General features: G+C 38.8%; 1 protein-coding gene across 2 annotated transcripts in view; it reads right to left on the bottom strand.

The window, feature by feature from the left end:
• cpne5b (copine Vb) overlaps positions 1–18,206 on the bottom strand; it is a 119,106-nt gene that overhangs the window by 7,461 nt on the left and 93,439 nt on the right. For both annotated transcript variants that reach the window (XM_057362045.1, XM_057362046.1), the window contains 4 exons: positions 7,308–7,354; positions 5,410–5,591; positions 4,908–5,035; positions 2,735–2,837 (listed from right to left, as the gene is read on the bottom strand). In XM_057362045.1, the coding sequence (XP_057218028.1) occupies positions 2,735–2,837; positions 4,908–5,035; positions 5,410–5,591; positions 7,308–7,354 (460 nt within the window). The remainder of the gene's footprint in view (positions 1–2,734; positions 2,838–4,907; positions 5,036–5,409; positions 5,592–7,307; positions 7,355–18,206) is intronic.

Below are 18,206 nucleotides of genomic sequence, written 5' to 3'. Positions count from 1 at the left end.
GTTCCTCTATGACCTGTCTTTAAACGACAGCATCAAGAATGAGGATGAGATGCAAACAGCTGTTTGGTGGAACAGCTTTTCTCATGAATGATACCTGCTTCTGTCCCACTGAATCAGAGGAGAGAAGTAGGTCAGTGTTCCTCTAAGGTTTTCTGTGAACGGTCCATGCTGTTATGAAACACTATTTGAACATAATGCATGTGGCTCCCTCAGGACCTTCTAACAGGGAGGAGATTTGGTTAGAAAAATGACTTAGTTAGTGGTCCATCTGGATGTGCTCACAGACTTTCTACACTAAATGTGTGAGTTATATAATAATGAGTTGCATCAGCAGATGTTTTGATTTTACACCAACGTATAGGTTGTTTGTCACTTCTCTCAAATACAACCCACAGGCGGGTTTAATAAATCAGTGTCTCTACCGGCAGCGGTTTTGTGGGGTTTCATCGGAAATTCCCATAGCTTAGTTGGTAAAGCCTCATGTTAGCAGCACAAGAATAACTGTTTCAGGGAAACACACATAATAATAAAATCGGTGTCTTGAATGCATAATAAGTTGCTCATCCAAAGCATCTGCCAAATGTGAACGCAAAGTTTGAGAATTTAATATTGTAAAAACGGTAAGGGACCGTGTAAAAAGTTAACATATTATGTATAAACTAACCCGCATTTGACTACAATTTTGTTCATGCAAATTGTTAATACATGAGCACATTGTCTACGCCGTAGATTTAGCAGCAAAGTACTGTAAAAACTTACTGTTCAATACCACATTTCTACTTTACAGTAAAATATCTAATAATATTTGATTGAGCCAGAGTAAACATACATCAACAACATCTTTAAATGAAATACAGTTATGGACCTATACCTGTATGCCCTCAACAAATAACACACATCTAGATGAAATTGAGTCATTTTAGAGACTTATGCCCTGTACACACGAACACGGGTATTTTCAAAACCGAAGTTTTTTCTATGCGGTTTGGACGTTCGTCCAAAACGCAGTACTCGCTCACTGAAACCGAACTTTTTTGAAAACTCTTGCCAGGGTGAAGATTTTTAGAAACTTTACGTTTTGTCGTGTAGACGGTGAAACCGGAGATTTGGTGTATGACGTTGGAATGCGTGCCGCCATCTCCTTCATTTGACATCAGATTCCAGGCATCAGATAGGCCAACACGGCTTTATGGTTAGAGTTATATCGCCACCTGTTGGTTTGGTATGCATTTGACAGCGCTTTATAGCGTGTTTTTGCGTTTTCGTGTGAACGTGTTTTTTTTTGAACGAAGAAGGAAAACCTAAAAATACCCCTGTACGTGTGGACTAGGCCTAAAATGGTTGGAAATCACATGACAGCTTTGAGTGAAGAATAGACTTACATTTATTGCGCTAGTCGCAAAAAATCTAACGCACCAAATTTGAATGATACCTTGATTTTTATGGTTTCTTTAAAAAGAATGTGGACACCTCCGTATCCCATGTATGGTAGTTATTGGAATGTTACAGATCACATGGCTAATCACATACCAAGATCAAGATATGACCTTTTCACTTGATTAAGAGATGCACAGCCCTTCTAGATAACAGTGATCTTTCCTGTTTCAGATTCAACACCTTCAGAAATTATTAATCAGATCGTGCAATGCTCTACATTTAACATAGCGGTATAACATTCATCATCTTCATTTTTTTCAATCACATTTCGATGCAAACACCATGTTTCAAATTCAAACATGTATTTGTAATCACTTAGATAAGAATGTGCAGTATGCGAGGATGTGCAAACACCTTCAAAACGACAAACAAAAACATTGTGCAGCATGGCTCTGTTTTTACCTTCTGTTCAATGTCATACTGTGGAAATGTGGCAGAAATGTGGATCTTCTTGGCAGGTGCAGGCCGTGGGGAAAGAGCAGCAGGCAAGATCTTAAAAGGAAGGTGTGGCTGTTCTACAAATCAGTCGCAAACAGTCGCAAATTCCCTTTAAATCCAGTCTGCTGGGATATCGGGCCTGTTCATTGGCTAGATAAAAGACATGCTCTGCTGGAGACGAAATTGAGCTTTTGTCCCCATGTTACATATTTCAATAATGTAGAAAGATCATGAAACTCAGATCAACTAAGTTGAGTTGATGTACAGCCCACGCTGGAATTGACGTTTGAAAGAGAAGACGGTATCAGTGTTTTAAGGCACCGTGGGCGTACATCAAACACAAAGGCTAATTATAACTATGCAACCTCTTAAGAAACCTCATTTTGGAAGAATTCTTAGGCAACATTACATGTATCCTTTTCAATGAAAGCTTTTCCAGAATGCAATGCAACCAGCTCAATCTTTTATATACTGTTGATTACTTTCCTGTCCAAATTTTTATGCCTGACTCGCACACATTTTATTTCATGCGTATATCACATACAGTATAGTCGCCACTGATGTAGGGCGCTCCAAATCAGTCCCTTATGAGGTTCTATTTGAGTTAGTATGCTTCCTTAGTATGCAGTTGACAATGCATTAGAAAAGAGCAGTAGTCTGCACCCTCTTCATCTTGCCTTAATGAGACACATGTCCTTTTATAGTGGTCCCTTCTGCTCACTCAACAAGCTTGTTGTTTTTACCCTTAAATCAGTCATTCATAATAGCATAGGAAGCTGGTGAACTTGAAAGAACAAGCTTTCAATATGATGATGCCCATTGTGTGCATTTTTTTTCTGTGAAATAAACTCATACTCACATTAACAATGGCCTCTTTGGTCTGTGACATGTCTGATATGACACCATCTGTGATGATGAGGAGGATGAAGTACTGGGAGCCATCCTGGACGGCAGCTGCGTACCTTCAGAGAGAAGAAAAATATAACACAACAGTATGTCGTTTTTACATATGTAGTTTTGTTGTAGTTTTATTCATGTTTTAAAACGTTTATATTTTTACATTTTTAGTTAAAAATTTACTTTATTCACTTTAATTTTAAGCAATTTTGTTATGCACTTTTGTCATTTTAGTATTTATTTGTATTTATTGCTTATTATTTATGTGCGTTTATTAATTATTTGTTTTATTTATAAATTGTTTTTAGTTTCTGTTTCTGTTAATAATTTAAGAGTCTCAACTAACACTTTCTGATTTTCATTTAGTTTTAGTTTTCCAAAAATATTTAGGCAATTTATTTGATTTCAATTACCAGAAATGTTTTAATAGTTTGGGTTGCACTATTATAATCCTGCAGACAGTTACTGAATAGATCATGATTTTTTTTTCAGTCCAGGAGTTGAAAATTGAATTGGCCATGCCCCATAGGATGTTGAATTTGGAAAGAAGGAACTTACTGGATTCATTGAAGTCACACAACAAAGGAATTGTGTAGGGAACTTAAAAAATACATTAATATGTACATTTCATGACGTTCTAATCCAGATTAAAGGAATAGTTCACCTTTAAAATGAAAATTGTATCATTATATACACATGCCCTCTTGTCATTTCAGATCTGTATGACTTTCTTTCTTCTTCAGAACACGAAAGAAAAATGTTGGTAGCAGAAAATCGTTGGTCCCCATTGACTTGCATTGATTTTGTGTCCATACAATAGAAGTCAATGGGGACCAGCGGTTTTTGGTTACCAATATTTTTTCTAAATATCTTCTCTTGTGTTTTGCAGAAGAAAGAAAATCACACAGGTTGAAAATGACAACAGGGTGAGTGAATTATGACAGAATTTTCATGAAGGTGAACTATTCCTTTAAATGTAGTCAGTTACTACACAATACTGTGTATTTATCTTTCTATTTTCAAACGTCTCAAATCTATTCTACCCACGTTCTTTCGTGCTTGTTTAATATTTCTTTGTCCGCGTCAGCTCTAAGCCCGAGGAGGTGTATTGTGCTTCAATTTAGAAAGTCTAATTCAGATCTGTGGAGATGACATTTTTAATTACAACAGTGGATTGCTGTGTAATCAGATGGAAAATGACTTGGTTGTGTGACGCTCATATATGAGGAAGGGGGTGGAGATCTCTTCACACGACTACTTTGTCTTTTTCCTATTCTGGAAACACACCCACTCCCCTTGATCAAATGCCAATTAACAACTATTGCTGCAGTCAGTACTGTGTCAGTCTGGCATGACACCTACTGTATGTTGTGAGCTTTACAAGGATAACAAGCTTGCTTCGTGTCAGCAGCGCATGTCAGAAGCTTTGTGGTCCAAACTTTGCGTTCAAACTTGAACTTTTCACTTTCATGGACAGATAAAGATGAAACATCAGAGAGTCAGAGCAATCTGAAGCCAAGGTAATTATTTCAAGTGTCTTTAGGCACTGTTTTGAGCACATGGGAGGCAAAAACAAAGAACTCAGCCAGTTATTAAGAATCCGACCTAATTCTGATTCATAAAGCGTTGTTCGTAAATGCTATGCACAAATACTCCGAAAAAATCTCAACAAAGATCGATTTCGCTATTCATGCAGAAAATGGCATTTACGTTGCACTCCGTGACAAATCTCGGCAATCTATCATTTGTATGCAAAGTGCAAACGTGCTGACATTTTACACGTCAACAAAAACAAGTGAAGTCTCTTTAAATGGCAAATTAAAGGGGGGAAAATTTGTAAATGATGTGCAAACGGTCAAAGTCAAGGTTAGCTAGAGAAACAGCTCCAAATAAATATCAGTATTATAAAAATATGCAGTACTGAAATTGAAACATCTAACACAATTTAAATTTGAACATTTTTCGTTTATAAATTAATTCTTTATGAATATTTTATTATTGGCAAATATTTAAACAAACAACAACTTCAGGCTAATTTAAAAGCATAAAAAATATTTGTAAGAATATCGTGAAAATCTTGTCTTTTTATACTGACAATATTTAAAAAATTCAAAATGTTTTTTCCGAAGACCCACCTGGCCACATGATTTACAACAGGGGCAAAGTTGGTGGGTCCGTAGAGCTGGACGGTCTTTAAACTCTGGTGGTATGCCTCCAATATCCCCTCGATGCCGTTACAGTAGGGATTTTCAATATTGCCGTTCTGAAAGACAGAAATCAAAGGTTACATATGCGTCACCATTTAAGCCAACTGCAGTCCAGTGTAACGACAATGCCGAAGCAAGAACATGGATTATGTCAATCAATATGACAGCGGGCATTGCCTCTCCCATGGAGTCTCTCCTCAGCAGCACTGAACTGCTTTCGCAGCACCAATAAAACAAAAGCAAAGCAATCTAGCCGGGTTTTTGATACTGTTGTATTTCTAATTCAGCTCCCAGATCTATCAAGGCATGTGGAGGATATAATGTTGTCCCAAAGTATCATACAGAGAGCAAAAACACATTTCCTCTGTTTAGAGGGAGAATAACAGAAGGATAGAGGCTCAGGCATCAACAAACTCTCCCGCTCACTCACTAGAGGAAATTCATGAGACACCCGTCCATCAGGGGGCAGTTTGGCTCCGAAGCCCAGTGCTGGAAACATCTTGTCACTGTCATAGTCCTGGATGATTTCGCCCACAGCCTTCAGCGCCAGAGCGTAGGCGTTCATCTGGTAGGGGTTCATGTAATGGAGAGATGTGGACTGGGATGGGTTACCTGGAAAAGAAACAGCAAACCTGTATAATTCAGCGATATAGTTCAACTATACATTTTGGCAGACTTTGCATACATGAAAAAAAATGATTTTATCAGCACTCTTAAATGGACAGTTCACCAAAAATAGAAATTCTGTCATAATTTACTCACCCACGAGTAAACAAATTGATAAAAAAAAAATGCGTGTAACCAAACAGTTCTTGGCCACCATTGACTACCATAATAAGAAAAATGACAATGGTAGTCCAAAGTGCCGCAGAACTGTTTGCTTTCCTACATTCTTCAAAACATCTTCTTTTGTGTTCAACAGAACGAAGACATTTATAAAGCAATTTTTCTTACTTCCATTACAATGCCATGAGAGTGGAGTCATACTCAGTTTTAGAGATATAGGATAGAAAGAGACCAAAAAATAAAAACTCTTATCATTTATTCAGCCTGATGTTGTTCCAAACCCGTTTCTTTCTTCCATGGAACGCATTCTGTAAGGCAGAATGACTGACAGCCTCAGTTCACATTTACTTTTATACAGAAAAAGAGCAGTAAACATCGTTTGAAATGTCTCTTCTTATGTTCCAGAGGACTGATCAAAATAGTTTGAAATAACATAAGCTTTAAATAACAAGCGTTTTGGTGAACTGTCCCGTTAACTCGAGGCTACCATCAGATGCTGTGATGGCTTTAAAGGGATAGTTCACCCAAAAATGACATTTCTGTCATCATTTACTCACCCCCAGGTTGTTCCAAACCTGTATACATTTATTTGTTCTGATGAACACAAAGGAAGATATTTGGAAGAATGTTTGTAACCGACTAGATCTCATCCCCCATTTACTGCCATAGTAGGAAAAATAAATACTATGAAGTGTATGGGGGATGAGATCAGTTTGGTTACTGACATTCTTCCAAATATCTTCCTTTGTGTTCATCATAACAAAGAAATGTATACAATCTTATGCAATCTTTGGAACAATCTGAGGGTGAGTAAATGATAACAGAATTTTCATATTTGGGTGAACTGTTCCTTTAATGCAAAAAGCTTGTTTTATATGTGTACTAATTATTCTCTAAAGTCTTTATCTGGAACTCGTTGTGTCCGCCAAGCATGCCAGGAAGTACATTTAAGAAACACAAACCAGAGCTCTGTTGTCAAGCTATTCATGTTTTTTTGTGGCTTGGAGCATTCGCGATCTAAACAGTCTGTGAGAGATGGCTGAATTCTTACAGTTAACGCTGCAATTCAGTTCTTTTTCTCCACAGACAGCCACAATACATTTCTCAAAACCCAGACACATGTAGCCTTTTATTTCCAACCTCTCGCTATGCGCTGTTCTGAACAAATCTTACTAATGTACTGAATAATTCAAAGATCTTTGCAAGCATTTATTCGTAAAAGAACAGTAATTATTTGAACTAGGCAGCAAGTGTTGAAAACAACGGGGCGTCCTATTCACAAGTGGTTGAAGTGGCCAGGCCATTTTAATCCATTATATGCGACCGGCTCACCTCTCAGCATGGACTGAACACCTACGTAGTTCTCCAGTCAGCCCCGAAGCACAGGGGGCCGCCCATTGACCGCTAATAGGGATGTATCGAGCGACAAAGCCATTGGCCCTAAACATTCAAGCCTCACTCTCAGAGAAAGATGAATGATTTGGTTCGGATTTCCCAACCTTTTCAGAGGTCAGACTGTGTTTTCTCCATTTAATTACTTACCATTAGAAGCGGTGAAATCAATGGCCACAGTGAAATTGATCTGGGTCCTGGGAAAAAAAGCAGAAATGAGAAAACAAAGAGTAAGCAAAAACGATCTCCGCAGCGGTTTCAAAGCAATCAAGTAGACAGGTAGATATAGTAAATTTGTGTGTTAAAACATGTGCAAGTACACACAGGTACAGTAAATGATGACAGCTGTGTGCAGTGAACCCCAGCCACACAAAATCAAATTGCGACATATCTCTGCGTTGCCATTATCAGTTTTACAGCGCTCAAACATCAGGCCACCGAGGTCTCCACAGGTCTATCTGCAGGTTCATGATCTCTGCAGGTCTCTAACATCAGAAAATCATTTTAAACAGCCACTGAAACAATGTAGCTCTCCGGCTTAACGAGTCCCACGCGGCCCATAAAAGACGGGCCATTTTTTATAGATTTGTAAAGTTTAAAATAGTTTGATGAACACAGTTATCTTTCTGTGTCAACATATTTAGCAATGACAAGCAATACGTTTATATGAGGCCAATATGATTTATTTATGTCACAAACATGAACTATAGACCGCTTTGGAAAACGTAAGCAATGCTGATCAAGGCTGGTCCAGAAGAACTTCCTGCTATAGTTTTTGAAATGCTACACGTTTGTACGTTTGAACTAAATACAACCAACAGAACATTTGTAATCGAATCAAATAATTAAACAAATATCTTTGAGATTTTGTCATGTACTGTATGTAAGATTTAAAAATGAAATGAAACCAGAAGTGCTTCTGGACCAGTGTAAAAGTTTTTCGCGAATTGGTCAATAATTTGCTATTTGGTTGGATATGTGCAGTGCAATATGAGTCATTCATATTTTTTATATTTTACAAAAGAGACTATAAATTTGAAATGTGTTTATGCGCTAAAATTGTCAGAAAGTACAAAATATAGGAAAGGTACAAGGCACGGACTAAAGGCCACAAAACTCTCATTAGGATTTAATGGCTTCATAATAAACAGATAATAGGAGCATATAAAGCCAATTGACCAGACATTAGCTATTATTGTCAGATCTGTCTCCAGATTTAATGCATAATAACATTAGCATAAAACACAAACTCAGACATGCACAGAAGCCAAATTATTATTTTAATGGAGCACTTCAAAATGATTTTTCTTCAATTACATGAAAACGTGTGCCACAGTCAACAGTCTATCAGACCGCATCCAGCCTCGGGGAAAAAAGACAGAGTGCCATTGGGGATTTAGTTTAGACCGAGGGAAAATGATAAAACTATATGAAAAAGAGAGAAAATTACATTAACCTTTAGAGTCCCAGGCTAATATGTCACGCCTCTGTGTAGCTCAGAGAGCAATTATCCTCTTTATTAATTCATTAAAAGCCATTTACTCTCGCCTCCCATTATGCATCCAAAAAAATTCATTTTTAGTAATCTAGGTGACTGTTTGACTATAAGTCGCAGGACCAGAACGAACCTTCTGTAAGGCTGCAAGATGTGACCTAAATTAAACACATTTCCAATGAACACGCTATCACATTTTTATTAAATTATCACTGTTTCATTTTACATTCATGAGGAGTAAAATGAAACCGAAGAGTTTTCATTTTGATTTTTTTTCATGAGCATGCCATTTCAAATGATAGCAAATCAAATCTTGTGTGTCGAATCATAAGCTACTCACAGCAATGCATTTGTGCCAAATCAGCATGTGCACTACTGGGCATTTCCACGTCCCAGAAACTTAATGGGCTGTAAAAAGGATCCCCTGCATTTGGTGTACAAATTTTATTTAATCCTTTAAAAAACTGGAGGCCCCAAGATGGATCCAAGGGGGGGCACAGATTTTGTTGCATTATATGAAATCAAACATATAAGACCACCAACCAAAGGTTCAATTGATGTTCCAGCACTGTATAACAGAATTTGTTTTTGGTTTAATTAAAATTCTAAGTTTAAGATGATACGTTTTTATTTGGGCGGCCACAAAGCGATGCACTCTACACAAAGGGCTTCACAACAAAAAAGTTTGAGAACCACTGCTTTAAATAACTTGAATCTCATTGGTCAATCCCAGAATCCATAAATCAGTGTGGACAAACATATACAATATTCACCACTGTACTCTCCTACACTAGGCTGGTTGTAGCACTAGGTGGTCTTATTCCCATAATAACTCAAATCAATATTTCACATGCATTTATTTATTTATTTTGAAGCCGTGTAATAAACAGAATGTACAGTCATCTGGCTATTATTGTAAAATACACTCACCTAAAGGATTATTAGGAACACCATACTAATACGGTGTTTGACCCCCTTTCGCCTTCAGAACTGCCTTAATTCTACGTGGCATTGATTCAACAAGGTGCTGAAAGCATTCTTTAGAAATGTTGGCCCATATTGATAGGATAGCATCTTGCAGTTGATGGAGATTTGTGGGATGCACATCCAGGGCACGAAGCTCCCGTTCCACCACATCCCAAAGATGTTCTATCGGGTTGAGATCTGGTGACTGTGGGGGCCATTCTAGTACAGTGAACTCATTGTCATGTTCAAGAAACCAATTTGAAATGATTCGAGCTTTGTGACATGGTGCATTATCCTGCTGGAAGTAGCCATTAGAGGATGGGTACATGGTGGTCATAAAGGGATGGACATGGTCAGAAACAATGCTCAGGTAGGCCGTGGCATTTAAACGATGCCCAATTGGCACTAAGGGGCCTAAAGTGTGCCAAGAAAACATCCCCCACACCATTACACCACCACCACCAGCCTGCACAGTGATAACAAGGCATGATGGATCCATGTTCTCATTCTGTTTACGCCAAATTCTGACTCTACCATTTGAATGTCTCAACAGAAATCGAGACTCATCAGACCAGGCAACATTTTTCCAGTCTTCAACTGTCCAATTTTGGTGAGCTCGTGGAAATTGTAGCCTCTTTTTCCTATTTGTAGTGGAGATGAGTGGTACCCGGTGGGGTCTTCTGCTGTTGTAGCCCATCTGCCTCAAGGTTGTGCGTGTTGTGGCTTCACAAATGCTTTGCTGCATACCTCGGTTGTAACGAGTGGTTATTTCAGTCAAAGTTGCTCTTCTATCAGCTTGAATCAGTCGGCCCATTCTCCTCTGACCTCTAGCATCAACAAGGCATTTTCGCCCACAGGACTGCCACATACTGGATGTTTTTCCCTTTTCACACCATTCTTTGTAAACCCTAGAAATGGTTGTGCGTGAAAATCCCAGTAACTGAGCAGATTGTGAAATACTCAGACCGGCCCGTCTGGCACCAACAACCATGCCACGCTCAAAATTGCTTAAATCACCTTTCTTTCCCATTCTGACATTCAGTTTGGAGTTCAGGAGATTGTCTTGACCAGGACCACACCCCTAAATGCATTGAAGCAACTGCCATGTGATTGGTTGATTAGATAATTGCATTAATGAGAAATTGAACAGGTGTTCCTAATAATCCTTTAGGTGAGTGTATAACCCTTGTGGATGATTCACAATCACTCCGGGGGTTCAATTTGTGATAATCACTGCTGACTGTACATTATTCTTTGCTGATGATCTACTGTAAACTGAAAAACTGCTTCTGAATGCGACCGCATGCACATCGCTCCACTTTATTGACACCGTGTTCCTAGCACACACCTGATGTATTCCCTTTAAACTGTTCCATCACTTTAATTACTTGGCTTTGTGTATTTGTCAGAGGCTATGTTCATCACACATTGTGGTTTGTGCTAATTTTGCGGTACATTAATTCAGGGCACTTACCTATAATAGATTTGACAACAATGTGATGCCTGGTCAGTTGTATATATTTGTTCTGCTATGATCTACTTCTTAGATGATAAACCTTTAAGGCCTGATGTAAGCTTACCATAATTACAAGCATAATGGACTTCACAACTGAACAGCAGTGGTTATGCTATAGGCACCATGTTTTATGTTGTCTAAACCATTATGATCCATTATATATTTAAACTTTTAACCCTTTAGGGTTCGTGGTTTAATGGTTTGCCAACATGGTCTAGTGGACCCACAGCATTATACCATCATCACACCAGACTTTTCGTTACATTGTCTTTCATTCCTACACATACGAAATGCAATCTCGTGTGAAACAAAATTGTATGCAAAAATGTTTGCATTTTGTGACAGAGGTAAGGTCTGACCTGCAAACTCAAATCATGTAATGAGAAATCAAGGTGTGACCATTGGAGAAAACGCTGATAATAACAGTTCCCTTTCAAGTCGGTCTCTCTACATTGCATATAGCTTACGCGATGGGGGGGTTCCCCCTCCTTCCTCAAATACTGAAGCTTGATTGCATCGCGCTGGTAAATTTTACCAGCCAATGACGTTCGAGCGCCGAGCTATGGGCGGAGCCACCCGCTATATAGGTCGGCGCCAAGCGGCATTGACTGAGATTATTTCTCCTTCATGAAGCAAGCATCAACTAAAGACTACAAGACTACTTCTCGCCGTTGACGACGCTAACAAGAGGACGCCGTTTACAAGTTCCCCTTTGGCAATCCGGCAAGAGGATTAGATGTCCTTCAAGGAGTGTGACGCGTACGGGGGTCCTATGGAGCTTCCGGACGCGCATGCCGCGTGTGTCTTCTATCTGGGCCGAGCCCACGTATAAGCTGCGCTTAACGGATCTGACTGTCCCTTCTGCGAGCAGATGCCAGTCAAGGTCCTCCGTGCTAGGATATCTGTGATCCTCAACTGCACACCTAAACCATGCCCCCCCTTCCGAGCTGCGGGGGAAAGGCCGGTGCAACCACGTGCTGTGGGCCCCTCTGATGGATGCATGTTGACTGTATAATGCTGTCCCACATGCTCATCATTCAAGAGGACTGCCGGTATCCTACGCTGTTGGTTTTAGTATGTTATCCCTTGGTTACAAGCGATATATGACACATATGTGAGAGGCTCCAGTAATGCTGCGGCCAGTAAAGAGTGGTGGATACTATTAACGTGCTTAGTTCCGCTCAGGTTGAGCTGAAGGGCATTTGTTATCCACGGGGAAAAGCAGTCAATGGGCTCGACGCTATCGGGTCTGGCTCTTTAGGCTGTATTATGGAGGTGGGAATACAACACAGCAGGATTTTAAGCGTTCCCCATAGCGTAGCTATACGCAATGTAGAGAGACCGACTTGAAAGGGAACATCTCGGTTACGTATGTAACGAGACATTGCATACGCTGCTGTGTTGTAAATCTCAGGGTCTTATCCATGTTCTTTCAGTTGAAAGATTCTGAGTCAATGCTGCTTGGCACCGACCTATATAGTGTGGGCTCCGCCCATAGCTCGGCGCTCGAACGTCATTGGCTGGTAAAATTTACCGGCGTGATCAGAGGCGTATTAAGACCTCATGGTGCCCCTGGGCAACAGCCCCAGAAGTTCCCCCCATCAACCCACCTACCCACACGCAAGAATCCACTCATTAAAAGATTTATTAAAAGATTTTATAAGAATAAAACTCAGCAATTTACAATATACTATTTTACAAGAATTACACATTAACATGACACTTTTGTAGAATAGAACACAAAAAACAACACTTTTCCATTAAGTATTTTTAACAGTTAGGCCTACTGTAGTTAAGGGGCACCTGCTTTCTGTTGTAATGTTACATTTCAGGTTTTGATGTAGTGAAAAAAAATCACTAACATTTTTTTAACAGGTGTAAATGTTGTGCATGCCACAAAGTGGGGGTACAGGGACACACACACTATAGTTTGCATGTATGTATTCACATTAGGGGGACAATGGGACAATGTAAAAGTGTTCACCAAAGTGGCATTCACCAGATTACAATGTATAGGTTATTCATAAAAATAACATGAAACGTTATTGTTACTATTTTAACTGCTATACAGCTATTCAAACGCTCTATTTAAGCATAGTATGTGTATATTCTTCTTACTAAACGATCACATAAGTACTAAGATAAAAGTGTACTCCACTAAAAAGGACACATATGAATTGATCGCTATAGTGATGACACCGTTCTTCACTTTCACTTTAAAACCCAGGTTTGGACCTTAAATAGTGGCCTTACCTCCACGTACTATTAGCATACATTATCGGCACTATAACATCTTATTTCTGATGCATGCCATGTATATATACCTTTATTAATCAGTGCTAATCCCCGCATTTTTAGTCGCCGCTACAACAATGCGCTCTGCACCGTTCCCGCTTCCATCTGTTTGAAGATTAAAGTGTACACGAAAGACAACTCGCCTCATAACAGTCACTTGTGATTGGCTGAATGTTAATTCACTCAAATCTATGTAACTAACCAGATAACATTGGCGGGAATGTTGGCGGAGGTGTGTCGAAAAAGTGCGGAGGACAGAACCATTTTTATCTGAAAGTGGGGGTATTCCCGCACATGGTGCCACGCCTATTTAGCGCAGGTGCGTGACTTAAGTCTTAAAAATCAAGTGCTTATGTACATTTATAAAAAAAAATTGTATTGCGGGTTTATTTGGTGCCCCTAAAGTCTTGGTGCCCCTGGGCACTCGCCCAATTGCCCATATGGTTAATCCGCCTCTGGGCGTGATGCAATCAAGCTTCAGTATTTGAGGAAGGAGGGGGAACCCCCCATAGCGTAAGCTTTCGGGGAACCGAGGTTACATACGTAACCGAGACGTTTTGCATCTCGTTTTGTATAATACAGCTTTAAAATCCATAATGTGTGGATAAAAAAACTCAACGCCTTAGCATGTAAAATGTAGAAAGTTTAAAATATTATTCTGAAAGTATTTTATCATAGTTGGGTTTTTGATACAATACAACTGTGTTATTTTAGTTTACTAAAATTAAAACTTTAAAAACGTTTCTTTTCATTGGAATCAAATCAAATATTTACCAAATTTTTGGTAGAAAAATAAACTAAAATAAGTTTAAAGCACTAAAATTATAATAATAACCAAAAAATAAAATAAAAATGAATTAATCTTATATAGCAAGAGAAAAATAAAAAAATGAATTATAAAATATGTGCAAAGAAAATGACAAAGCATATACAAAAAATTGCTAGAAATAAAAAAAATTATAATAAAAACGAATTTAAAATATTAATAAAACTATAATCACTGCAATACAGTCATAACAGTGTAAAAATACTTTTCACAATTTATATATCCAAATTACAACCAACACAGACAACATATATATGGTTAAGATTTGTCATTTACCTGTCATTTATGAAAAAGGTGCTATTCATTTTCTGTTAAAAAAAAACTAAAAAAGAAAATAATATGATTTGGGGGAAATGTCACGTTTAACTCAAATAACTATAAAAAAGTGTAAGGATGAAAAACTAATAATCAATCAATTTTTTATAAACAGGTCCCACAGACCCAAACACCACACAAAGGTTTAAAATGCTCTTGACCCTATGCTGCACATATATACATATTGCCCCCAAAATAGCATTTTGTGAAAACTTCAAAATTCAGCTTTCTCACACATATACAATAGTCTCTCACCCCGGTTGAGCACAATCTCATCTGCTTTAATAGAACTCTCAAAATGTACATTGCATGGGATGCACAGGCAGGCCAGAGACTCAAAGTATAGTGAGGGAAATAAGTATTTGATCCCCTGCTGATTTTGTAAGTTTGCCTACTTACAAACAAATGAAGGGTCTATAATTTTTATGGTGGGTTTATTTTAACTGATAGACACAGAATATTAAAAAAAATCAGGGGAAAAAAATGTTATATAAAGGTTATAAATTGATTTGCATTTCAGTCAGTGAAATAAGTATTTGATCCCCAAGCAAAACATAACTTTGTACTTTGTGGAGAAACCCTTGTTGGCAAGCACAGAGGTCAGACATTTCTGATAGTTAGTCACCAGGTTTGCACATGTGTCCGGATACATTTAGTCCACTCCTCTGTCAATCTTTAAGGTTTCTTGGCTGTCGCTCAGCAAATTGGAGTTTTAGCCTCCTTCACAGAGGTTCTATAGGACTAGGGTCTAGAGACTGGCTAGGACATTTAATGTGCTTCTCCTTAAGCCACTCTTTGGTTGTCTTGGCAATATGTTTTGCGTCTTTGTCATGTTAAAGGCTCGTCCATGACCCATCTTCAGTGACCTAGTTAAGGGGAGGAGGTTCTCGTCCAAGATTTTACGGTACATGGGCCCGTCCCTCAGCCCCTCAATGCGGTGAAGTCATCCTGTATACCTGTAGCAGAGAAAAAGCCCTAAAGCAGAATGTTTCCAACACTGTGCTTCTCTGTAGACATGATGTTCTTGGGCTCATAGTCAGCATTTCTCTCCCTCCAAACACAGGAGTCCATTTTGGTCTCACAGCAGTGCCAGCACTTTCGCCAAAGCCTTTTCTGAATCATTTTTATGTTCATTGTCAAACTTAAGACGAGCCAGGCGGGCCTTCTTGGGCAGGAGGACCTTGCGGGTGCTTCAGGATTTCAGTCTACTGTGGCATAGCGTGTTACCAATGTGTTACCAATGTTTTGCTTGCTAACTGTGTTCCCAACTGTCTTGAATTCATTAACAGGCTTCTTCCGTGTAGTTCTGGGCTAATCTTTAACATTTCTCATGATCATCTTTACCCCATTGGGGAAATATTGCAGGGAGCTCCAGAACAAGGGCATTTGATAGTTATTTTGTATATCTTCTATTTCCAAATAATCACACCAACAGTTGTCTCCTTCTCACCAAGCTTCTGTCTGTAGCCTATTCAAGGTTTGTGCAGGTATACAATCTTGTCGCTGACATCCTTTAAAACCTATTTGGTCTGGACCATGGTGTTGGAGAGGTTGAACTGGAAGATACAGATTCTGTTGGCAGGCATCTTTTATATACATAACAAGCTGATTTAGGAGTACTTTCTTAAAGTGACAGGACTAATCTGTGGTCCATATAGGCACATAACCAATCTGTGGAGCCAGAATTCTTGCTAGTTGGTAGGGGATCAAATACTTATTTCACTGACTGAAATGCAAATCAATTTATAACCTTTATATAACATTTTTTTCCCCTGATTTTTTTTAATATTCTGTGTCTATCAGTTAAAATAAACCCACCATAAAAATTATAGACCCTTCATTTGTTTGTAAGTAGGCAAACTTACAAAATCAGCAGGGGATCAAATACTTATTTCCCTCACTGTACATATAATAGGTTATCTGCCACTCAGCCATGAGAGCGTCCATACAGGTAAAGGTCAGCGCTTAATAAGTATGCATACTCGCTGCGATGAAGACCAAGTGAATACGCTCTTCATGGGGCCAAATAAGTATCCCCAACACTCTTATGATTAATAGCCTACCATTTTCTGATCTATCATCCTTTTCTGCTTGACTTCTGAACAAGGAAGAACATTGTTGTGCATTGTTGGTCATGTGGAGGTAAGCAAAACCCTCTCTCCCGCGAAAAACAACCTGAAAGGGCAGTACAGCACGGCTAAACTTCTGGAGAAAGTGACATCACCGGGCACGGAGAACAATGAAAAAACTTCTACTGTCGGGTGCCAGGCTGCTATTAGCAACATGTTATGTTTTGTCAGACTAGTTTTTGCTGCTCTAACGCTGTTATATTTGTTAAATGACGAAGAAATCATCATAGAAATATGCAGAAGCACTAGTTAAGATAAACAAGTTATAAGAAACTAAGGCGAGACTTTTTACATATGGAGTATGCAGGTTTAGAAATTCTAGTTAACATATGAAAAAATGTTTTAAGTTAAAATGTCACAGAGTAATTATTATTATTTATGACAGGCTTTATTATGGAATACGCAGAAAGAATGTATTAAAATAATTAAAGACGAGATAGAGTAGAGTATGCACTTCCCAATAAAGTTTAGTCTTGAGAAGGCTAAAGAGGTTATTTTGTGTTTTTGAGGGGTGGGGGGTAGTAATGTAATGAGTAATGTAACTAATTACTTTTGAAATAAAGTAATCAGACCAGTAACTTGATTAAAAGGAGTAGTCAGTCATTTAATTACATTTCCAGAGTATACTTGCCCAACACTGTTGAAATTTGATTGGTTCTCTTCACAGCAGCCCTGAGCTGCTTGGTTGGGTTTGATGTTCTACACTTCACTTCATCCTCTACACTTCATCTCTATTGCAGCTTCATACTCGCTCACTTAGGCAGTAATATTTGTCAATAATGCAGTGGGCTGCTTCTTCTAAGTGGCAATTTCCTGTTTTCATTTAAGTGAGGGCTTAATCAATTTATATTCTGTCAGACCACCGAAGAATCCCACATGCTGCGTGCCATGTACGCTCTGAAACAATGCAGTTCTCTGAATACGCATGCACACACAAATATATAGTTATATAGTTCTAAGTAGTGTTGCTTTCGTCAACGAAAATTATGACTAAATATCATCTGTCACGAGTGTGGATGGTGGGTGAGACAACAGACAAGGATACACAGACAGAGGACCCAGATGCAGACAGCGGGTAAGGGGTTAACATGGACGTTTAATAAAATAAAACACAAAATACAAAACAAAGACCCACGTGGGGGTAAACAGAGGGAACAAGAACAAGACTAACTAAACTGACGAGACTAGACTAATAACATATCACATAACTACAAAATAAACCAGACTAACTAAAAGACAGGAACTCAGCAAGTCACCCACACGACAAACGCAACACAGTGTAATGACCCGACACAAGACAGAGAACACAGGGGCATTAAATAAAGGGACAAATCAAAGGGGAACAGGTGTGGGGCATGAACTAATAAACAACCAATAACGAGAGATACAAAAGGGCGGGAACACAGACAAGGACCGGAGAGAGTATCGAAGGCCGACAAGGTCAAAATGACTCTCTCCACACATAACAAGGGATCCTGCCATGATTCTGCTACAAGATCAAGACAGA

This window comes from Triplophysa rosa, linkage group LG20, assembly GCF_024868665.1.
Source record: "Triplophysa rosa linkage group LG20, Trosa_1v2, whole genome shotgun sequence".
In the NCBI taxonomy this organism is placed as follows: Eukaryota; Metazoa; Chordata; class Actinopteri; order Cypriniformes; family Nemacheilidae; genus Triplophysa; species Triplophysa rosa.
This window is presented reverse-complemented; position numbering and strand designations above follow the sequence as displayed.